The sequence below is a fragment of the Anomaloglossus baeobatrachus genome, chromosome 2 (genome assembly GCF_048569485.1).
Source record: "Anomaloglossus baeobatrachus isolate aAnoBae1 chromosome 2, aAnoBae1.hap1, whole genome shotgun sequence".
Taxonomy (NCBI): Eukaryota; Metazoa; Chordata; class Amphibia; order Anura; family Aromobatidae; genus Anomaloglossus; species Anomaloglossus baeobatrachus.
The window spans coordinates 135,976,091-136,000,948 of NC_134354.1; the positions used below are offsets into that span (position 1 = coordinate 135,976,091).

Consider the following 24,858-nt stretch of genomic DNA (forward strand, 5'->3'; position numbering starts at 1 on the left):
GCCGTCTACATTAGTATCACCGATGAGCCCAAGGAGCAGCAGCAGAGAATCATCGTGAGAGCAGGGGAAGGTGAGTACAGCTGGTTTTATTATTTTTAAGGTCCACAAATGAGTCAAATATTCATGCAAATGTTTTTTTGTTATAGTAAGAGAGCAATCAATCTTGGATAAGACCAATGTTTCAGCCTTGCGGGATTTCTCAAGGTCTCCTTACATGAAGAAAACAGAAAACAATAAATAATATCATAGGTGAATATATGAGAAATAAGAAAAAGAACAAACAATAATAATATTATTATTATATGCATATAATGATCCTACTAAAATAAAGGATATATAGTAAATATGATACATGTCAATATCCCATCATAAAGTCACAGCTATATTTTTAAAGTACTACTCCAGCTTTTTTTTTATTCCACCGCTAGAGTGCTTCTCTAAATCTAATTCCCTGATCCCTGTTATATACAGTGGGTATGAAAAGTATTCAGACCCCTTTACATTTTTCACTCTTTGTTTCGTTGCAGACATTTGGTAAATTAAAAAAAGTTCATTTTTTTCTCATTAATGTACACTCTGCATCCCATCTTGACAGGAAAAAAACCCTAGAAATGTAGAACTTTTTGCAAATTTTTTAAACAAGAAAAACTGAAATATCACATGGTCATAAGTATTCAGACCCTTTGCTCAGACACTCATATTTGTCACATGCTGTCCATTTCCTTGTGATCCTTCTTTTGTGATGGTTCTACTCTTTCATTGGAGTCCAGCTGTGTTTAATTAAATTGATGAGACTTGATTTGGAAAGGCACACACCTGTCTATATAAGACCTGAAAGCTCACAGTGCATGTGAAACCAAATGAGAATCATGAGGTCAAAGGAACTGCCCAAGGAGCTCAGAGACAGAATTGTGGGAAGGCACAGATCTGGCCAAGGTTACAAAAGAATTTCTGCAGTAATCAAGGTCCCTAAGAGCACCGTGGCCTCCATAATACTTAAATGGAAGAAGTTTGGGACCACCAGAACTCTTCCTTGACCTGACCGTCCAGCTAAACTGATCAATTGTGGGAGAAGAGCCTTGGTGAGAGAGATAAAGAAGAACCCCAAGATCACTGTTTATGAGCTCCAGAGATGCAGTAGGGAGATGGGAGAAAGTTTCACAAAGTCAACTATCACTGCAGCCTTCCACCAGTTAAGCCTTTATAGCAGAGTGGCCCAACAGAAGCCTCTCCTCAGTGCAAGACATATAAAAGACCGCATAGAGTTTGCAAAAAAACACATAAAGGCTATAAGAAATAAGATTCTCTGGTCTGATGAGATGAAGATAGAACTTTTTGGTGATAATTCTAAACAGTATGTTTGAAGAAAACCAGGTACCTCATCACAGTGAAATATGGTGGTGGCAGCAACGGGACACCTGGTTGCAATTGAAGGAAAGATGAATGAGGCCAAGTACAAAGATATTCTTGAAGAAAACCTCTTCCAGAGTGCTCTGGACCTCAGACTTGGCCGAAGGTTCACCTTCCAACAAGACAATGACCCTAAGCACACAGCTAAAATAATAAAGGAGTGGCTTCAGAACAACTCTCTGACCATTCTTGACTGACCCAGTCAGAGCCCTGACCTAAACCCAATTGAGAATCTCTGGAGAGACCTGAAAATGGCTGTCCACCAACATTCATCATCCAACCTGACGGAACTAGTGAGGATCTGCAAGGAAGAATGGCAGAGGATCCCCAAATTCAGGTGTGAAAAAACTTGTTGCATCATTCCCAAGAAGACTCATGGCTGTACTAGCTCAAAAGGTGTTTCTACTCAATACTAAGCAAAGGGTCTGAATACTTATCACCACGTGATATTTCAGTTTGTCTTTTTTATAAAATTTGCAAAAATTTCTACATTTCTGTTTTTTCCTGTCAAGAAGGGGTGCAGAGTGTACATTACTGAGAAAAATATGAACTTTTTTGAATTTACCAAATGACTGCAACGAAACAAAGAGTGGAAAATTTAAAGGGGTCTGAATACTTTCCGTACCCACTGTATTTACCTTCCAGCGGCTTCACTTTCTAACGCCGCCATTATGGATGGTCTTAGGCAATTTGTGACCTGCCAGCAAAGGTCACAACTCAATACGAGTCTATGAGAGGCTTGTTTTGGCTCTCATAGAGATGCATTGGGAGCTTGTGACATAACATCTAACTTCCGGCCAGTCAGAAGTTACAGTCACAAGATGGCGCCACTTCACCAGAGTGGCATCAGTAAAAGTTGACGCCACCATAAGATGAGTATATGACAGAGGGCTTACATTTAAAGTGCCACTGCAACATTGAAAAAAAAAAGCTGGAGTGGTGCTTTAAGTAAAGCAAACCAATGAGTTTACAAAGTGTAAAGACTCTTCGAAATCAATCTTGCTGAATCTGAAAATCAGTAGATATATTTGTAGCCGCTAGATTGAATACCTGTCCCAATATCTACAGGTAAAAACTGTCATCTCGTAGTTATGCTTTCTATCCAGATCCATAAGTGAAAATTGGTTGCATTTTATGCCTCAGATGGCCCCTATTTTGGCTAATTAGGCAGAGAGACAAGGCCTGTCTGAATGGAGTGGGCTCATGTCCTTCTCTCCCTTCTCGAGTAGCCAAGACTTATCACGAGGTTGGCACTTGATGTGACAATATTGCAATCTACCACTCAGCAGCTGTCTTGGCCATTGTGCCAGCCAGGTAAACACAACCTGAGTGCGCCCTTTCAATATCATAACGAAGTGGAAGGCAAGAAGAAAAGAGACGCCAATAGCTTTGGTCTGTTGCAATGTAAAACAAATCCCACACGCTGTGAGTAGATTGATGTAAGCGTATACCTTTTTAGTGGCACAACAGCAGTTAGAAAACACTACTCTATTCCTCAAATGGGGGTTTGCTGTGCAAGAAAAGCAATCAAACTAGAAAACCTGCTCCTTTTGTGTTCTAGTGAGACAAACAAATTATACGCGGTTGCCCACACACAAATGTCAACTCGCAAGTCTTACTTAAATACTTTCCGCCAGAGGTTAAAAAGGTAACTTAACTAAACAAAAGCTCCAGAAAGTTCCTGTTACTTCGTTCAATGGGAAGTTATTTTCTTGTCAATTGTGCAGAAATGGGTAATTGCTTTTCCTCTACCTTTGTTAACTGCATTGACCTCAATCGGGACGGAGTAATCTATATCTCTATCCTAATGTGAATCCACGCTCGGAGGCTATGCCCACATCAAATCTATTTACCTATGCTGTTCTGAGATTTTCTTATGATAATTCCTTTATAACACTAATAATCTGTTGACAATGCAAAATCATATGTTTCTATGCTGGTGTCTGATACAGACTCCTATGGGTTTCGTAATTCCTACCTATCTGGTGGAAACATCTTTACCATTGTTGCAGAGTTTCATTTTTCAACAGAATCATCAGCATTCAGATATTGTGGGAGAATAAACTGTTTTACTTGGGACGTAGAGCAACAATTATCAATTAACCCTAGAACGCATACCTGGGGCCTCGCAGGCCTGCTAGGTCACTTGTTTTCTATGGTAGATTTCTATGGTTGCGCGTTCTAGGGTTAAAATGCTTTGTCTGATCGTTCGGCCGATATTCTTCTCACCAGATACTCCGGAGTGCTTGCTCCACCCAGTGCTCCTCTGTTCATTATGAGAAAGCTGCCGACTGATACGTTGGCCGATGGCTTATCTCGGAGAGAATAATGCGTTCGAAAGTCCGAAGTCTGACATGTCTGACTGACGTCTCTTCTGTCGACCGGCACCACCCTACACACTAGACTGTTAGCTGAACTCATCAGTATCTGCAATTTCACCCAATTTTAGACTAATCTTTATGAGGGTCTTAAATGGGCATTGTGTAAGACTAAAAAACAATTTGATTCTAAATTGGTGTGTGTAAGCTTGGCAGTGCACATTAGATGGCTCTTAGACAAAAAGTTTGTCCGATCGTTCTCACCAGATACTGGGGGTAACAGGAGCACTTGCTCCACTCAGTGCTCCTGTGTTCAGCATATGAGAAAGCTGCCAAATGGCACATTGTCGGTGGCTTATCTCAAAAATAATGCAATAATTATCTCAAGAAAAATGCAACTGGAAGTCCAAAAATGGACATGCCCGAATGACATCTCTTCTGACCTTCAGTCGACCAGTGCCACCATACACACTCGACTGCTAGCCAAAACTATCAATATCCGCGATTTCAGACGAATTTAGACTAATTTTTAAATTAGTCTTAAATGGGCATTGTGTAAGACAAATATGATTCTAAACTGTCGTGTGTAAGGCTGGCAGTACACATTAGATGGCTCTCGGATAAAATGCTTTGCCTGATCGTTCGGCCAACAGCCTTCTCACCAGATACTCCCAGGAACAGGAGCAGTTGCTCCACCCAGTGCTCTTGTGTTCAGTATATGAGAAATCTGCCAAATGACACATTGGCCGGTGGCTTATCTCAGGGAGAATAATGCGATTGGAAGTCCAAAATTGTACATGTCCGACCGACATCTCTGACCGACATCTCTTCAGACCCTCAGTTGACCAGTGCCACCATACACACTAGACTGTTACCCAAAACCATCAATATCGGCGATTTAAGATGAATTTAGACTAATGTTTATGAGATTCTTAAATGGTCGTCGTGTAGGACCAATATGATTCTAAATTGGTGTGTGTAAGGCTGGCAGTACACATTAGATAGCTCATGAAAAAAATGCTTTGTTCAATTCGGCTGACAGCCTTCTCACCAGATTCTCCCAGTAACAGGAGCACTTGCTCCATCTAGTGCTCCTGTGTTCAGTATATGAGAAAGCTGCCAAATGACATTTTGGCCGGTGGCTTACCTCAGTGAGAATAATGCGATTGGGCCGACATCTCTTCTGACCCTCAGTAGACCAGCACCCTGTACACACTAGACTCAATATCGGCGATTTCAACCGAATTTAGAGTAATGTTTATGACGGATTTTAATGGGCATTATGTAAATTACATCTAACATATATCTAAAAGACAACTCCATTTTAAGGAATAGAAAGGTTCCACATCAGGATTACCATAATTGATGAGGAAGATGAGAATTGGCAACTGTCCAAATTAAATGTAAATTAGCAACTGAAACCAATTTTATTATCTATCAGATTGGTCAGACTTCTGTGTGTATAGAATCAAATGTAGCGATAACTAAATACTCCTAAAGGTAACCTGGCCGTAGACTCATGCTTCCCAAACTACAGGCAGTATGAATCAGAGCTGGAACGTTTCAGAGAAAACAGTACACGAAGAGCCAGGAGAAAAGATGAGACTAGCCCTGCGCCAACCCTGGTGCTGTTGGACAATCTGAAAGGTTAATAAACCTGAATATTTAAGAAAGTCAAAATGAGATTTTGTCTTTCTTAGGAGAATATCTCTGTGTGCAGAATTATAACGCAACGAAGTCAAAAATGTTAATTTTTCCATCTCAATTGTTTATTTTCATTTGTTAAAGTAAGAATAATAACCAAAAAACTCAAACTCTGACATTTCAGAAAAATATCAATGACCAATATAGCCGCCCTTCTTTAAAGTAACAGGCATAAGCTTCGTCCGTGGAATCTTAATCTGTTGATGATTAAGTTTTCGGACAGCATCAGCCACAGCTTCCCAGGCACTGATCATAGAGGTGGCTATTTTCCTTCACCGTAAATCTCCCGTTTAATAAGGTCCCATAAGTTCTCAATAACGTTTAGGTAAGGTGAGGAAGGGGCCATGTCATTATTCTTTCATCTTTAAGCCCTTTACTAGCTAGCTAAGTAGAGTACTTCAATACATGCGATTGAGGATCATCCTTAATAAAAATCTTGGTTTTCTTGAAAGACAGATATTTTTTCAGTACCACTGCTTGAAATTAATGTCTTCTAAAAACAAAAGCAATAGGTTCAGGAGTTGATCTTGAAACCATCTCCAACCCCAAAAGGTTCACCAAGATCATGTTTAAGCCCATAGCAGTACCCACCTGCACCTTGTAGTTGAAGTAGAGGTCTGTGCCCATTACGGATGCAGTCATGGGCCCATCCATCTGGTCCATCAAGAGTCACTCTCATCTCATCAGTACATAAAACCTTTGAAAAATCTGTCTTCAGATATTTCTTGGCCCAGTCTTGATGTTTCGACTTGTCTCTTGTTCAATGGTGGTCGAGCTACAGCCTCCCTTACCTTGACCATGTCTCTGAGCACTGAACACCTTTTACTTCTGGGCCCTCCTAGAAGGTTGCAGTTCAGCAATAAACCAATGGATTCCTGGTCACTTCACATTTGATTCCTCTAAAACTTTGGCTGTTTTTCCCAACGTGTTATTTTTAACCCTATTGACTATTTGTAACAAAACTTTTCATCACTACTCAATATCTTAGCAATATCAAGATACTACTTCCCTCTGAAAAACTTTGCACATGTCTTGGCATTGAGGAAAACAAGCTGCGTAATAATTCTGCACACATTAATAAATCCTTAGTCGCTCATTACATAAATACTCATCATTTGATACACTACATCAAGGTTATACAGCCTTGAGTTAAAAATCTGCGTAAAAATGATGATCTGGTCAAAATACTCACTTGCCTAATGATTGTTCACACAATGTTTCTCGTCTATCCTTATGGTCCTGGCTCTCTGTTATTTTATAAAGAAATACATACTGGCTATAATAGAGCAACCAGACTCTGACTCATGCTGCCAGTGGTTTGACAGGCAGGTTTCCTATAATGAGTGTACAACTGTGTAGTCCAAAAACATAATTGCTGCCTTGATGAAAAATTACTCTTCATGGCATCTTATCAATTCTCTGCCAATGATGCCAGTGCATGAAATGCCATAAAAACCACACCAAAGGCTAGTAGATTGTAATTTACAATATATACCGCAATATTGTGGTATTGCACTATATAGTAGAAGTAATCACATGATAGTGTGCTCAAGTCCCCTAGGAGGACTAAAAAAATGGACGAAATGGAAAGAGTTTTTAAAAAATATACAACATGTGAAATAAGTATTGAACACCATACCAGTTTTCTAAATAAATATATTTCTAACGGTGCAATTGACATGAATTACTCACCAGATGTCAGTAACAACCCATCCAATCGAGCAATGCAAAGAAATCAAACCACAGTTGTCCATAAATTTAGTGACACAAAAAGAAAGAGGTGCAGAAAGTCATGGAAACTCATCACACCCTTGACATCTATCAGCAATTAGAAAGCAATCCTGTCACTTAGCGAAACATAATATCAGTTGGTTCAACTGATGGCCTACAAAAAGGTGTCTCATTACTGAAGTGCCACACTGAAAACATCTTTATTCAGAATTTATTTATTCAGAAAATTGGTGATGTGCTCAATACTGATTTCACTCGCAGTGTATGTGTATATCACAAAAGTGAGTACACCCCTCACATTTTTGTAAATATTTTATTATATCATTTCATGGGACAACACTGAAGATACGACACGTTGATACAATATAAAGTAGTTATTGTGCAGCCTGTGTAACAGTGTAAATTTGGTGCCCTCTAAATAACTTACACAGCCATTAATGTCTAAACTGTTGGCAACAAAAGTAAGCACAACCCTAAAAGAAAATGGCCAAAGTGTGCCCAAAGTATCAATGTTTTGTGTGACCACCATTATTTTCAAGCACTGCATTAATTCTCTTGGGCATGGAGTTCCCTAGAACTTCACAGTAGCCACTGCATCCTCTTCCATCCTTCATCACGACATCACAGAGCTGATGGATGTTCGACACCTTGCACTCCTCCCCCTTCCAGTTGAGGATACTCCACAGGTGCTTAATTGGGTTTACGTCTGGAGACATGCTTGGCCAGTCCAGTGCCTTTCCCCTTAGTTTCTTTAGCAAAGCAATGGTCGTCTTGGAGATGTGTTTGGGGTCATTATGATATTGGAATGCTGCTCTATGGTCACGTTTCTGAAGGTAGGTGATCATGCTCTGCTTCAGTATGTCACAGCACATGTTGGCATTCATGGTTCCTCAATGAAATTAAGCTCCCCACAGCCGGCAGCACTCATGCAGTACCAAACCATGACACTACCACCATAATGCTTGACTTTTGGCAAGACACACTTGTCGTTGTATTCCTCACCTTGTTGCCACCACACATGATTGACGCCATCTGAACCAAATAGGTTTATCTTGGTCTCATCAGTCCACAGGAAATTGTTCCAGTAATTCATGTCCTTAGTCTGCTTGTCTCTGGATATGACACTGAGCACGTGCACTCAACTTCTTTGTTTGACCATGACAAGGCCTATTCTCAATGGAACCTGTCTTCTTAAACCTATGTATGGTCTTGGCCTCTGTGCTGCCGCTCAGTTTCAGGGTGTTGGTAATCTTCTTATAGGCTTGGCCATCTTTATGTAAAGCAACAATTTTTTTTTTTAGATCCTCAGAGGATTCTTTGCCATGAGATGCCATGTTAAACTTCTAGTGACCAGTATGAGAGAGTGTGTGAGCGATAACACCAAATGTAACACACCTGAGACCTTGCAACACTAATGAGTCACATGACACAGGGGAGGGAAAATGTCTAATTGGGCACAATTTGGCCATTTTACTTAGGGGTGCACTCACTTTTGTTGCCAGCGGTTTTGACATTAATGGCTGTATGTTGAGTTACACTGACACTGTACATTGTATCAAAGTGTCATATCTTCAGTGTTGTCCCATCAAAAAATATAAAATAGTTACAAAAATGTGAGGGGTGTACTCATTTTTGTGATATACTGTATACATATTATATATATACATAAGTATTCGAATACCAGCTTTAACCCCCATTAAAAATCAATGAAGACAATATATTAATTTGATATCACCAAATCCATAAAAGTCCAATCTGTCAAAATACAAAAATTAATTAACCCATATGGTAGAAAAAAAAAGAGTTTTCACTCTTAGGCTATGTGTCCACGGGAGAATGTAGCTGCGGATTTTTCTACATCAAAATCCGCAGCTTTCCCGCAAAATCCGCACCTTTTCAAAAGGTGCGGATTTACCGCGGAATTGTCGCGGATTTGATGCGGATTTTTTTTTTTTTCTCCCAATTTTAAAGCCAAAATCCGGATGAAAATCCGCAACAATAATCGACATGTTGCAGATTTTTCCGGACGAAAATCCGCACGATTTCCTCTGCGGAAAAATCCGCAGCGTGGACACAGCATTTCCAAAATGCCATAGAAATGGCTGGGGAGTAGCTGTGCTGCAGATTTTCGGGAAATTCACGGCTTTTCCGCAAAAAATCCACGGCAAAATCCGCGCATTTTCCGCAGCGTGGGCACATAGCCTTAGAAGAAGTGGAGGAGAAAAACAAGGGCAAAAATTAAACTGTCTGCAGAGGCAAGGGTTAAAGTGTGAATATATACAGGGAATCTGACAACACCTCATTAACCACCCCCAGTGCCTTATTTATTTATTCTAAGGGGTAAAAAGGCAAAGCTGCACATAATAAACTCAGCACAGTAACTATTTATCCTACTATTAGGTGGAACAGATGGATCAATATTAAAATTTATGTAAAAGATTTTACTGTAATGTATAAATTACAAAGAAGTCGTGACCAGCACAACAGATGATCCAGCTGGTGAAACAGTCTGCTATTGTACCATAATAAATACTGATGAGTGAGCACTACCATGCTCTGGTGCTCGTACTTGTAACAAGCAGTCGGATGCTCGGATGGGCGCGACTTGTGTACTGAATATAATGGAAGTCAATCGGGATCTCAAAATTTTTTCCGGAAGATCTTCCGGAAAAATGCTTGAATTCCCCTTAATTTCCATTATACTCAGTACACAAGTCAAGCCCATCCGAGCATCCAAATGACCATTATGAGTACCGAGCACCTGAGCATGGTAGTGCTTGCTTGTCACTAATAATAAACAGTACCATGATATTCAAGGACCCCAACATTTACAGGAAAAAGGGCTTCACTTTAGATTAACTTCAAGTATGTATGGACAAGATGTTTCAGCTGATAAAGGGATTGTCTAATACTCAGACACTTCCTTCCCAATCCCTATGTCTTCCCCTAGTACAATAACAACAGCTATTCTCACCTTTGGTGCCAATGCCGTTCTAGCAAAGTGAGCATTGGCTCTCCCGAGGCTCATGCGACATTATGTCACAAAATCCCTGCGACCAATCAGTGCTGGCTTCCCTCTCCCCTCTTTCGGACAAATCAGTCACATCCTGAGGAAGTGAGAGCTGTGGCTGTATCACTGTGATCACACTGACCTGGAGATACACGCAGCCAGACCACTTTTAATAGCTAGCGATGTTGTGCGCGATAGCACCCGCCCCCGTCGTTCGTGTGACATTTGGTGATCGCTGCCATAGCGAATAATATCGCTACGGCAGCGTCACACGCACATACCTTTTCAGCGACGTCGCTGTGACCGCCGAACAATCCCTCCTTCAAGGGGGAGGTGCGTTCGGCGTCATAGAGACGCCACTGCGGCGTCACTAAGCGGCCACCGAATAGCAGAGGAGGGGCGGAGATGAGCGGCCGGAACATGCCGCCCACCTCCTTCCTTCCTCATTTCCGGTGGATGCAGGTAAGGAGACGTTCATCGTTCCTGCGGCGTCACACATAGAGATGTGTGATGCCGCAGGAACGACGAACAACCAGCGGCATGCACCATCAACGATATTATGAAAAGGAGCGGCGTGTCAACGATCATTGATTTTTGACGTTTTTGCGATCGTTGATCGTCGCTCCTTGGTGTCACATGCTGCGATGTCGCTAACAGCGCCGGATGTGCGTCACTAACAATGTGACCCCGCCGATATATCGTTAGCGATGTCGCAGCGTGTAAAGCCCCCTTTACTATATAATGGACAATATAAAAAAGAAAACCCCAAAAATAATGGTAGAGTTACATGCTGACTGGCTGCAGGAAAAGCCAGTGCCATCATTACTAGAACAGTGCCGACACTGGAGGTGAATATAAGTCTTATTATTTTACTGGGAGAAAACACAGGGATTGATAAGGGGTTGGCCGAGTAGTGAACTCTCCTTTAGGACCCAGAAATGCAGCCAGATACCACACACAGGAAGAAAAGATGAGACTACTGAAATATTCACAAAATTTTCATGTTGAATTGGACACAGAAGGTAATAGTGACTGCAGAATGGAATAAAAAATATTTTTTTCATATTTTACTGTAATCTATGGTTATTTTTCCCTTTGAGTGTTGCTGCTTACTTATGATTGGTCAGTATCATACAGGGAGAAGAAGTCCCCGCCTCCAGTGAAAGCTGTCTGAAAACACTCACATTTAAATAAAAGTTAACTGACTAGGTGCCAATATCTCTGCAACAAAGGACTGGTCAGGTCTGATGATGGTTATGCTCAGGAGAATGCAGACCAAAAAAAACCCGCAACATTTTCTTTCAAAGGAACATGAGATCTGAATTTCCATACTGGAGATTTCTAAAGCCATCCTACCAATAGATGAAAATGTATATTAATAACATTACTTACTCTCATCTGGATTGGGAGAAGCAAGGATAGCACTGTGCTTTCTTTTTACTTCTTCTACATTCTCGGATATCTTGTCAATGAAACCTCTGATCTCCTCCACCTGAAAATTTACAGATAATTTTCTTCTTTAAGACATAATTTAAAGGAAGATATTACAGGATTCTGTTCCCAATGCCCGGATACAAATTGTAATTGATCTATTGATTTCAATAAATGAATTATGTTTAATTGCTTCAGAAATAAAGACAAGCAATTCTTTAAATGAATTATTTCTTCATGAGAAATTCTTCCTTTGTAAATATCTCAATAACTATGCCCTATGAAGTCAATATTAAACCCTTATCACGTTAAAGATACTGCTTTTCTGACAGATTGGATACACACACAACATCATACCTGTTCAAAGAATTCATCCATGAAGCGGTCTCGATCCAAGCTGACAGCCACTTCATCATCTTCATCACTGTCTTTCGCCTACAAGACAAGCCATTTTCCATTTACGTTTATATAAAATAATACGTTTAAAAAAACAGCTACATATACCTTCATAAAACTATAATAAAAGCCTGAAGCCATGCAAGAATAATTTATACATTAATTGGAAATAATTAGAATAGGATTTAGGTAATAGTAGTAACAGATACAGCAGTTACATTTATGTGAGAAGGCCAAAAAGGCAATTACATTCATGATTATAGTATAGTAATTATATACTTACTAACTGTATATAGTAAGTATTATAGTAGTAATTATTTAATAATTAGGAAAATCAACTTGAGATCCATATTTTTCCATCTATTTATTAATGCTTCTCATACGTTGATCAGCCATAACATTGATACTTAATATTTTGTAAGTCTCATATACAGTTATACCTATTATAATAAGCCATTACTCCAAAATAAACATAAAAAAGCCAGATTAATATTTGCAAATGCACACAGGAACAAAGACTTCAATTTCTAGAGACGTTTTGTGGTCTAACAAAACTAAAATTAAACTGGCCATAATGACCATCGTTATGTTTTGAGGAAAAAGGGAGAAGCTTTGAAGCCTACGGTAAGAACACCATCTCAACTGTGAAACATGGGGGTGACAGCATCATGTTGAGGGGTTGTTTTGCTGCAGGAGGGACTGGGGCACTTCACAAATTAGATGGCATCATGAGGAAAGAAGATTATGTGGCAATATAGAAGCAACATCTCAAGACATCAGCCAGGAACTTAAAGCTTCGGCAGAAATGGGTCTTCCAAATAAACAATGACCCGAAGCATACTGCCAAACTGGTTACAAAGTGGCTTAAGGATAACAAAGTCAATGTTTTGGAGTGGCCACCACAAAGCCCTGATCTCAATCCTATTTCAAATTTACGCTGAAGCATTTGGGAGAAAAACACATTTTGAATGCCTGCAAGGGAACAAGCCATATGGGTGAGTAGTCGAAAAGGCCAGTCCACAGCGGCTTCTCCCCACCCTCTCCGCTTGAGCGACAGGTCTCTCCCTATACATGAACACATGCACATAGAGACCTGTCACTAAAGGGGAGCAGGCAGGGACTGATCTTTTCTACAAGTCTCCTGTTCTTCTTGGTTTCCAGCCAGCTCTAAAAGTATGTTTTCCTCTTAAACGCCACAGTCAAACATACGTAGCTGAAATCATACAACCAGTGTGTGTTGCATGCTGCCTGTGGTTCTAGAAGCATGTGTCAATTGACAGGTTCGATTAAAAGCTGATTGGAGCCAAAATTTTAAAATCAAAAGGAGGTGAATGTGCAGTACCTGACTGTAGCCACTATCAGTTGGCGGGACAACTCCGAAACTGATACTTTCCGGCCACCTGCTGCCGCTGCCGGCTCTGGGAATAGGTCATCAGCAGAGGTAAGGGGTGTTAGACCATGGCTGATTAGACATTAATAATCTATCCTAAACCTCCTCTCATCAGCCTAGGGCTGTTTTTAATTAGTGCTGGATCCTACCTGCCTTTTATATTTGTAGAATTCTGTGCTGGGAGAGGTATGATTGATTAATATTAGGTCCCATCAGAGAAAGGTCACCACATTGTGTCTGGTGCGCTCATGTGAAATGGCTAATTTGTGTGCTAAGTGTCTTCATTTGACAAGTATTAAAGAAAATCTGTTAATAGGTTTTTGCTACCTTATCTGAGAGAATATAGGCAAAGAGATCCTGAATCTAACGAAGTATCACTTAGCCTATTGGGTGCAGCTGTTCTGACACAATCAGAATTTTTACATTTAGTTATGTAGCAGAGCTGAGAGAGCTGTCCCTACCCACACCAGGCTCTCAATAGAGATTGTACAATGACAATGAGATTTCAATCAGAGGAGGGGGCGTGTCGGACTGCAGTGCATGTGACTTTGTAATCGGAGCAATGATAAGGGTCCTGCTGCTTAAAAAAACAGTAAATAAACAACAGATTGGACTGTGACAAGACAGGCAGCTCTGAATTTTCTGTTAACCCTTGCAGCATGCTCTCTTCAACTTACATAGCAAAAACCTGCTGACAGATTCCCCTCAATACTTTGTGTAGTATATTAAAAATATTTTATGTAGTAGTAATGTAGTTACAATTTCAGTTACTCAATGTTTACAAAGTATTCTGCTGTATATTTTAGTTTGTGGATTAGTGGAACCCAAACTCTTTACAGATGGTTTTGTAACCTTTTCCAGTCTGCTGAGCATCAACAATTTCTTCCGAGGTCCTCAGAAATCTCCTTTATTCGTGCCATGATACACTTCCACAAACGTGTTGTGAAGATCAGAATTAGTTGGATCCATTTTTAAAAACATCAGGTCACTCACACACGTGATTATAATCCCATTGTTTGGAAATATCTGACGCTAATTTCACTTTATCAGCTAATCCTAATGGTTCACATACTTTTGCCACTCACAATGTGATATTGGCTCATTTTCATCAATAAAAAAAGACAAAATATTTTGCATCGTTTGCTTAATTTGTTTCTCTTAACTTTTAGGACTTATGTGAAAATCTGATCTAGTTTTAGGTCAAATTTATTTAGAAATCTGGAAAATTCTGCAGGATTCAAAGACTTTCACGGACCACTGTACACATCAGAGACAACATTAACGATGGACAAATATCCTATCAGGTTTTTTTTGGAGTGTGAAAAGAAGTTTAAAGGGGTGGTTCACTACTCTGCAATAGTGGCCAGATCTCTGTAAAATTGATAGAGACGGCTTTTCTAAATACCTTATTCAGCCAATTCAGCCTCTGAGCGGCGCTATCATGGTCCACTTATCCCCATGAAGTGACACCCGGGCTCCGTGACCTCTGAGATCCGGTAATCTCATGTCAACTTCCAGTTGACCTGACATCACCGAGGTCGGCCTCAGTCTTCCTGAGTGACTGAGCCGTGGGCTGTGTTTCACCGCTCATCACAGCCCAGCATCTCGCACGTGCTCTCCTCCCCTGCAGTGCTCTACAAGCAATAGCAATCCTGGGCTGTGATGAGCGGTGAAACACAGCCCAGTCACTCAGGAAGACTGAGGCCGGCCTCGGTGATGTCAGGTCAACTGGAAGTTTACGTGACATCACAAGATCTCAGAGGTCATGGAGCCCAGGCGTCACAATAGCAATAGCGCTGCTCAGAATCAGAATTGGCTGAACAAGGTATTTGAAAAAAATCTTCCCTATCAGTTTTACAGGGATGTGGCCACTACTGCAGAGTAGTGAACCACCCCTTAAAGTACCCAAAGAGAACCCATATAAAGAAAGCACAGTCTCTATACAGATATTATCCATGATTGGATGCGAACTAAAGATCTCAACGCCGCAATGAATAAAAATAATGTGTAAACCACTTCAACTTGACATCCGTTAAGTTTAACTTGAGGTCTACTGAGTTCAACGCAAGATTTGTAGAACTAAATCTGAGGTGAATCAAATTCACCCTGAAGTCCATGAAGTTCAACCTAAGGCGTATCAAGTGCAACTTAAAGTTTGCAAAATTCACCCTGGGGTCAATCAAGTTTTATATAAGCCCAATGAGGTTCAATTGAAGGTCAATCAAGTTCGGCTTGACTTATGATACGTCTTCATAGTGAACAAACGGCCTGATTATTCTCTCAGTACTTGATATGACTTCTTGTGATGTGTGTAGGCAGATAGTGTACGTCTTATGGAAATCTACTCCAAAAAAAACTATCAAAGAAACCTTTTAAATATTTTTATCCTTACTAAAATAAAACAGTTTAGGATAATTGGTGAAATGTTACCCAAAACACGTTCAATTGAAATGTTATCTTTTTTTTTTAAAAAAAAAGAACATTCAATCCTTAAAAAAAGAACGTGCATGACTAATGAGACTCCTTTCTGTGTGTTCAGAATCTTAAGACGCACATATGTCTATTATGTTGACCTTGACATTGAATTAATTTACATTACAGACATTTCCAGCTAATAAAACATGTTCTTAGGTTCTTAAAATAAAGCTCCCGGCTTGGTTTGGCCAGTCAAATTAAAAGAGAATGCTCCAGTGGGCCCTAAGCCTGAGCGGGCATCATGGCCATGCTTGCAGCACAAGAGACTAGTAAATTATTTCACATTACTATGGCAAGCTTAGCATATCATAGCACAATGTAAGGTCACTACATTGTATGCTTTCTTAACATTGCTGTCATCAAAAGAAATATAACATGTGAATGTATTAGGATTTGTCAGAACCATTTTGGAAGAAGATCTGAAAACATGGTAATTTGATAGACAGCTTTCAGAAGTTAAAGTGGATTCATGGATGTATCAGGAAATATTAGGATCACATATTGTGCCTTGTGATAGGAAGCTGACGTTTGGGAGTCAATGGACAATAATCCCAAAAAGACATCAAAGTCCACTTTGAAGAATCTGAAAATTAACATATATTCGGGATTGATTTACATTGTTATGGACATGATTATATGAAGATACCCAAAAGAATAGTACTCAAAATGGCGCTTGTACTGTGTATAGCACCTGTCATGATCCAGGACCGGTATTCTCCATCCAGAGTTTCCCAGACCCGGCCTGGTTATGCCAGGGGTTAACTCCCATCAGCCTTGTTTTGGTTTGAGGAGACACTATATCTGGTCTCTGCAATTGCATTCTGGTGCTGGTTATAGTTTTGCTCTGCAGCCTGTGACTGGTTCTGGTGAGCTTTCCTGTTTGATCTGACTCCTTGTTACCGTGCCTTGACCTGTACCCTCCCGCGTTCATCCGTCTGTCCTAGTCCCTGACTTTGCGTTCCTGTCTGTTGTTTATATTTCCCTCTGCATACCTGATCTCCCAGCTTCTGACTCAGTTGTGTTTTCTCACTTGATTTTGATCCTCCCTTTGCAGTGACTTTACTTTCCTGGCTAAGACCCTGACTGTTTGACTACTCTATTGCCCCCTGGTGGTTCGCCTGTTAACTGCCTGCTAAAGTTACTCTGCTGTACTTCAGCTGCCTTTCTGTTACAGTGTTACTTTGTCTCTCCTTCACTACTCTGCTGCCACCTAGTGGGGAATTTGCTGTACTACATCTTACCAGCTCTTCGTACAGCACCCATATCTGTACTCACACATTATAAAACTTATCATAAGACATTCTGGGACTTTCCTGTGCTTTAAAGATGATTCAGCTTGACTAATAGTGAAAGAATATGTACCCTTGGATTGCATCCAAGAGACTTGCTATAAGTATATGAAGTTTCTCAAATAAAGTCAGTCTATTTCCTACTCTGATCATAACAACTCGATGCGATCACTGCGTGGTGATTGTATGCATACATATATCAGACTCATAATTTGGAATACAGGTGTCACGATACTGTTTGCACTCTGGTGTGGCAGAGCTGTATCAGTCACCTGATCATGTTGTCTGCATTCCCAGTGGGAGGAGCTTTTCCTTCTATGCCTCGTACCCAGGAGCTCACCACTATATCAGGACGTCCCCTCCATCATCACGCTGCCAGCTATAAATCTGCTCTGCAGTCTGCTCAGCTGGTTCCTGTAAGTGCTCTAGATTCTGTCCATTACCTCCCCCGACCCTTCCTGACCTACGTTCTGCCTGACCTCCCTGTCTCCCAGCTCCCCGTTTTGTGTTACCTTCCGTGCCCCTCTCCTGCTTGTTGTCCCGTTCCTGTGCCCCTCCTTCGGCTTGCTCTCCCTGATACCGACCTTTGGCTTGGCCTGGACCCTGACTCCGCCTCCTCCCTTGTACTGTGCCCCCTCTCTCAACTCTGACCCAGCTAGTAGGACTCCTCTTAACAAACCATTCAGTTGCCTAGGACATCGTGTGCCTGGGCTCCCTCTAGTGGTTGTATTCGTTACAGACAGCTCTGGTTCTACAGTGTGGTGGATCTCATTATACACACTGTGTGCTGACTCCCCCTAGTGGTGACATCACAACAGGCAATTAAGATGAAAGTAACCGAGAAGGAATCCAGCATCCATGTCCAGATATATAAAATCCAAAAAATGTAATTAATATAGAAAAAACACTCAATGTTAAAAAAAAAAATCCATATGGCAATCACAGAGGACGCGTTTCGGATATCACATCCTCATTTTACATCTACATAAAACATACTGGATCTAGCTCCATGTTAAAAACAAGATCCATATGGCAATCACAGAGGACGCGTTTCGGATATCTTAAACATAAGCAGAAAAAAAGAAAAGCTCCGCTCACCTAGTCCTGTATATTGCTGAGGCTTGTACTCCCAGATGGTGCAAGCAAACAATAAATCCTTATTGTTTCCTTGCACTGTCTGAGAGCACATGCTGCAACAATATACGGGACTGGGTGAGCTGAGCTTTTCTGTTTTCTGCTAATGTTAAGGCAATTAAGTCCTCTTTCACACGTTTTTCATGGACGTGTCAGAAATGCGTTTTGCCCTCCGTGAACTGTGTTTATGGCCTACGTGTGTTCTCCGTGTGTTATCCATGATAACACACGGAGAACGGGAACTTTCTGCTCACCTGTCCCTGGCGTCTCTGTCCGTGGTGCTGATCTTCGGTCTCCGGTCCTGCCGACTCCCCGCTGCTGCAGCTTCCGGCCGCAGTGAAGTGAATATTCAATGAGCATAATGAGCGGTGGTTGGAAGCAAGTGACAGCAGCGGCAGAGACAGCAGGGCTGGAGAAGGTGAGCAAAGTTTATTTTTTATTTTCTCAAATACGTGTGTTTTCTCCGGCGTGTGTCACACGGAACACCTCCGTGTGGTCCGTTTGCGTTCCGTGTGACACCCGTAATGCCGGAGAAAAATGGACATGTTGATGTGTGGAGCACACGGACACATGTATGCTCCACACGTACACACGATCCATGGCTGAACATGCACGTGAGCGCAGACCCATTGATTTTAATGGGTCTACGTGTGCCGGTACGTGAGGAAAAGGACCAAACACGTACCGGAGACAAGGGACCAAACACGTACCGGAGACAAGGACGTGTGAAAGAGGCCTAAGATGGTATGTGCATGATTAATGTGCAAGCCCAAATCAATATGTGTTCATTTACTCCTTGTTTCCATATGTGCACCTTCATGATTTTGCTGCTTTCAGTCTGATTCTACACTGTGCACATTCCAATAAAAACCAGGAAAACTATTGCATGAACTGGTGTGTTAAAGAGAGAGAGAGAGAAAGAAAGAGAGAGAGAGAGAGAAAGAGAGAGAGAGAGAGAGAAAGAAAGTGAGGGGGAGAGGTTTACTTTTTTTAAATTGAATCCTTTATTACATTGGTGAGATCCTATATACATGAGCTCGATAGTAATTATCTGCGTCTCTTAGGATGGGAAATTCTCTGAAATCTCCATAGGCCAATTCTATAGTAAGGAAAATTACAATATGCGTACATACATTACTAAGATACCACATCATGTATTTATAGGTGTACATGAGAGATCTTTTACAATAAGAGCTGCATTGTTTATTGGCCCATGGGAGTTGACAGTTTCCAACATACCAGACTGCCAATAGGAAGCGACTAGGAATGAAGTCACTGTTGCTTATTGATATACGGCAGATGATTAGTATCTAACAATTCAGCTATCTTGATGTCACAGCAGAATTGCTCTTTAATACCAATAGAGCTGAGCTTCTGAAATATCCAGTCTACCATGATGATGTCACAAAGATAATGTTTCAGAACTGTGTGTACTATATCTTTATATAAGCTATCTCCTTCTAAGGTCCTGTACTGATATAGCTGATCACTCCCTTTTACATTCTTATCATGTCATTTAACTGCAGTTAAACTGTTTAGTCTAATAAATACAGAAATTTATACGGAATTCAATATACAGTCAGGGCCAGAAATATTTGGACAGTGACACAAGTTTTGTTAGTTTAGCTGTTTACAAAAACATGTTCAGAAATACAATGATATATATAATATGGGCTGAAAGTGCACACTCCCAGCTGCAATATGAGAGTTTTCACATCCAAATCGGAGAAAGGGTTTAGGAATCATAGCTCTGTAATGCATAGCCTCCTCTTTTTCAAGGGACCAAAAGTAATTGGACAAGTGACTCTAAGGGCTGCAATTAACTCTGAAGGCGTCTCCCTCGTTAACCTGTAATCAATGAAGTAGTTAAAAGGTCTGGGGTTGGTTACAGGTGTGTGGTTTTGCATTTGGAAGCTGTTGCTGTGACCAGACAACATCCGGTCTAAGGAACTCTCAATTGAGGTGAAGCAGAACATCCTGAGGCTGAAAAAAAAGAAACAATCCATCAGAGAGATAGCAGACATGCTTGGAGTAGCAAAATCAACAGTAGGGTACATTCTGAGAAAAAAGAAATTGACTGGTGAGCTTGGGAACTCAAAAAGGCCTCAGCGTCCACGGATGACAACAGTGGTGGATGATCGCCGCATACTTTCTTTGGTGAAGAAGAACCCGTTCACAACATCAACTGAAGTCCAGAACACTCTCAGTGAAGTAGGTGTATCTGTCTCTAAGTCAACAGTAAAGAGAAGACTCCATGAAAGTAAATACAAAGGGTTCACATCTAGATGCAAACCATTCATCAATTCCAAAAATAGACAGGCCAGAGTTAAATTTGCTGAAAAACACCTCATGAAGCCAGCTCAGTTCTGGAAAAGTATTCTATGGACAGATGAGACAAAGATCAACCTGTACCAGAATGATGGGAAGAAAAAAGTTTGGAGAAGAAAGGGAACGGCACATGATCCAAGGCACACCACATCCTCTGTAAAACATGGTGGAGGCAACGTGATGGCATGGGCATGCATGGCTTTCAATGGCACTGGGTCACTTGTGTTTATTGATGACATAACAGCAGACAAGAGTAGCCGGATGAATTCTGAAGTGTACCGGGATATACTTTCAGCCCAGATTCAGCCAAATGCTGCAAAGTTGATCGGACAGCGCTTCATAGTACAGATGGACAATGACCCCAAGCATACAGCCAAAGCTACCCAGGAGTTCATGAGTGCAAAAAAGTGGAACATTCTGCAATGGCCAAGTCAATCACCAGATCTTAACCCAATTGAGCATGCATTTCACTTGCTCAAATCCAGACTTAAGACGGAAAGACCCACAAACAAGCAAGACCTGAAGGCTGCAGCTGTAAAGGCCTGGCAAAGCATTAAGAAGGAGGAAACCCAGCGTTTGGTGATGTCCATTGGTTCCAGACTTAAGGCAGTGATTGCCTCCAAAGGATTCGCAACAAAATATTGAAAATAAAATTATTTTGTTTGGGTTTGCTTTATTTGTCCAATTACTTTTGACCTCCTAAAATGTGGAGTGTTTGTAAAGAAATGTGTACAATTCCTACAATTTCTATCAGATATTTTTGTTCAAACCTTCAAATTAAACGTTACAATCTGCACTTGAATTCTGTTGTAGAGGTTTCATTTCAAATCCAATGTGGTGGCATGCAGAGCCCAACTCGCAAAAATTGTGTCACTGTCCAAATATTTCTGGACCTAACTGTAAATTCATGCTCTAGCATCAATGCGTGTAGGTGGTACCAAACAGTCTTTTCGATCCACCAACATTTGGCCAAAACAATATTCAGAAAGAATGTCACTGTACCACTCCAAAGCAGTATCTAAATGATATGTGACACCCTGGCCGGGCCAGGTAGTCACAAATAGGCCCCTGCACAACACCTTTCCCTCACAGGTGACATCAGCCAACCTTTAAAACCCTAGTCACCCCCCTCAGGGCTGGGTACACACACCTGGGGGCGGAACCAGGCGGTTGGAAGACGCCCAACAAGGAGTCTAGACAGCCTGGGGTGGGAGAGTTCAAGTTGGAGAGGTGTGTGGGCTGAAGCTGGGTGCAGCTCCAGCAGAGGCGAAAAACCCAAATTGAACGGCGCCAGGGTAGGAGCCCAGGTGCCATTGGCTAGGAGGCAGACGGCGGTCTCCGTCTGCAGGAGCTGGGAAGACGGCTCGGTGGAACCGAGGTGGACCGGGACAGGGTAGTGGCCCGCCGGTACCGACCCAGGGAACCGACTCAGAAACCGGAGCACACAGGGGGGTACTCGGACCCTGAAGCCAAGTCCAGAAGCTACTGGAACTGGTTAATTAACAGATTGAGGCCAGGACTAGAGGTCCTGTCCCACCCAAAGTCCCTATTGTAAGACAACAGCCCACCGAGGGGGATAAAAGGCCACCTCCAGGGCTCAGAGATCCCACGGGCCAGCGTCTGCAGGTAAGGGCTCCTTAGGCCACATCCAGCCGGGAGCGAACTCCTGACCTGAAGTTGCAAGGACAGGCAGTCCACCATTTTACAAAGGTGCAGGAGAAAGACAGAGACCTGCAGCCAGGTGGGGGACCAGAACGCAGCCGGCTGCGGGCACCGACCACCATCACCTTGGTTTACCAGAGACTCGGGGGTTAACAACTTGCTGCACAACATCGCCCCGGGGTGCCCCCGTAACTGCAGCGGTGGTGTCCATCCTCACCACACACCGTGGGTGGCGTCACGAACTTAATACGGCTCAGCCTGTACATATACGTCCTACATCCACCACTATAACCCCCTTTTTGATTGAAGTGACCGCGAGACCCCCGGGTCCGGAGACAGTTGAGCCACCCACAGAAGTTCCGGATCCGAGCAGCTCGGCTGTTGAGAGCGGGGCGGTACAGATACATAAAAGTAAGAGGCGGGGGCGTGTCCAGGATGCTGAGCTGAGTGGACGTGGGGAAGAGGAGCTCCTGTTGACCCTCAGCTAAATTAGCACTTATCATAAGCACAAACCTACTCACCGGCTCTCAGGATGGGACCACGGAGGATTAAACCGTCGCAGCAGGCATCGGTGGCCCCCCCGCTGCACACCACGGCGCTGGATACTTTCTTGGGCCTGGAACAGGGTCCAGGGGAGGCCCGGACGCCATCTTTCCAGGAGCATGGAGGGGAAATGGAGGCACTGGCCCGGCCTGCTAAGCAGCAAGAGAAGGAGGAGTGGGTGAGCGGGGACACAGGGGGGAGTGGAGGAATCTCTGCAGCAGATCCAACAGGGGATGCCTTGGCTCAGCAGCCCTGCACTGCATCGGATCCTCAGGCACAGCAGCAGCAGGCCCAGGAGCACATAGTGGCTGTGGGAGATAAGGTGGAGGTCGGGGGGCAGCCCTCCCCACTGCCGGGAGAAGAAGGGACTGCAGCTACAGCTGGTAATATCAGGGAACAGAGCAGCCTGCTTCCCCCCTCTGGGCCTCGGTGTGGAGATCATCCTCCCCAGCACCAGACTAAAACTCCAGCGTCTATTACTGCAGGTGCTCACCTTAAAGGGCCAGACACCTTCTATAAGGACATGCATGATTTCATAAGTAAACTTCCTTCTAAAGAGGACTTTCAATGCCTCATACGTGAGGTTAAAGCAACTTGCAGGTCAGAAATAGCTGAAGTGAGGAGAGATTTGCAGCAATTGTCTGGCAGAATTGAATCCCTGGAGGAAGAGCATGACATCACCAGATCCCATGTATCAGAATTACACAAACTGGCAACATCGCAACAAAAAATAATGGAGGATATGCAGTCTCACATAGAGGATCTCGACAACAGAGGACGCCGTTGCAATGTCCGTGTGAGGGGGGTCCCAGAGTCAGATGGGCCCGAGGACACAAACTCCATACTACAATCCATCTTTAATGAAGTGTTGGACGCTCCCCCTTCTAACATCATCAAGCTGGACAGGGCACACAGGGCTTTACAGCCGAAGAATTTATCCACCCAACCCCGGGACATCATTTGTTGCATTCACGACTTCTCCACCAAAGAACTGATCATGGCTAAGGCTAGAATGAGGCGCACGGCACCTGTGTTCAATGGCAAGGAAATCCAGCTTTTCCCGGATCTTTCTCGCATCACACTCCAGAAAAGGCGGCACCTCAAACCCCTCCTCACGAGCCTGAAGGAGCACCAGGTTCCATACCGCTGGGGTTACCCGTTTGCACTAACAGCGCGCAGAGGGGGTAAATCGGCGACCCTTCGCACTCCAGCAGATACCACTCTGTTCTGTGAAGCACTGGACATTCCAGCGGTCTGTATCCCAGATTGGGACTTGCAAAGGTTAGAAGGGCCGCCCCCTCCCGTGTGGTCCAAGGTGAGGGGTGGAGGGCGTGGGGCTTTGGGGGGGAGAGGAGGTAGGGGCCGCGGGTCGCCCCCCTCCCCGGCTCACCGTTGAGGACACTTCTTAACCTGGTTGGTGCCTATTTCTTATACCCTCTGAGTTCCAGTGGCTGAGCATGCTTTGTGATACTGTGACTCTCTCTACAGCAAGCCTCTGACTGTCCATTGTGTCATCTGCGGCCCTCTGGGTCTGTTGAGCTGCATAAGGGGGGGGGGGGCTGTAGCCACAATGATGCCGTGGGTGGTAGGGGGTTGGCGGGAGCCCGGTCCCCTTACTTGGAGTTAGTGGTTGAGGTTTTTTTTTTTTTTTTTTTTTTTTTTTTTTTTTCCCTTGTTTCCTTTTGGCACGGGCCTGTGCCCACTGGACTGACCCCCGTGGGAGGGCTACTGGGGAGTGAGGTGGGTGGCTCTCTTAGCTCAGACGGGTTGGGGAACCTCCCTCTAGGTCTCTCCCTTCCGGGTTGACCCCCCGGGAATCTATGCCTAAGGTTTATGCATTTTGGTTATTGTTCTTAATTCATGTTCATTTCTATGTTTGTCCTTGTCTTCCCCCCTCCCCGATGTTTTTTCCTTATGTGTCCTTTCAGGTACCACCCCTTCTAGAGTCCCTGGGAGCTGCGGCCCTTTGTCGTATGGACCATCTCCTCTGGCCGGCTTCACAGGGGAAGTCATGCCCCCGACGGTATAGGTGTGCCA

At 42.9% G+C, this 24,858-nt stretch overlaps 1 protein-coding gene across 2 annotated transcripts in view; it reads right to left on the minus strand.

Moving 5' to 3' along the window:
* The window catches only part of STX1A (syntaxin 1A), a 235,776-nt gene that overhangs the window by 91,458 nt on the left and 119,460 nt on the right, over positions 1-24,858 (minus strand). For both annotated transcript variants that reach the window (XM_075335363.1, XM_075335364.1), the window contains exons 2-3: positions 11,962-12,039; positions 11,566-11,665 (exon numbers count right to left, since the gene is read on the minus strand). In XM_075335363.1, the coding sequence (XP_075191478.1) occupies positions 11,566-11,665; positions 11,962-12,039 (178 nt within the window). The remainder of the gene's footprint in view (positions 1-11,565; positions 11,666-11,961; positions 12,040-24,858) is intronic.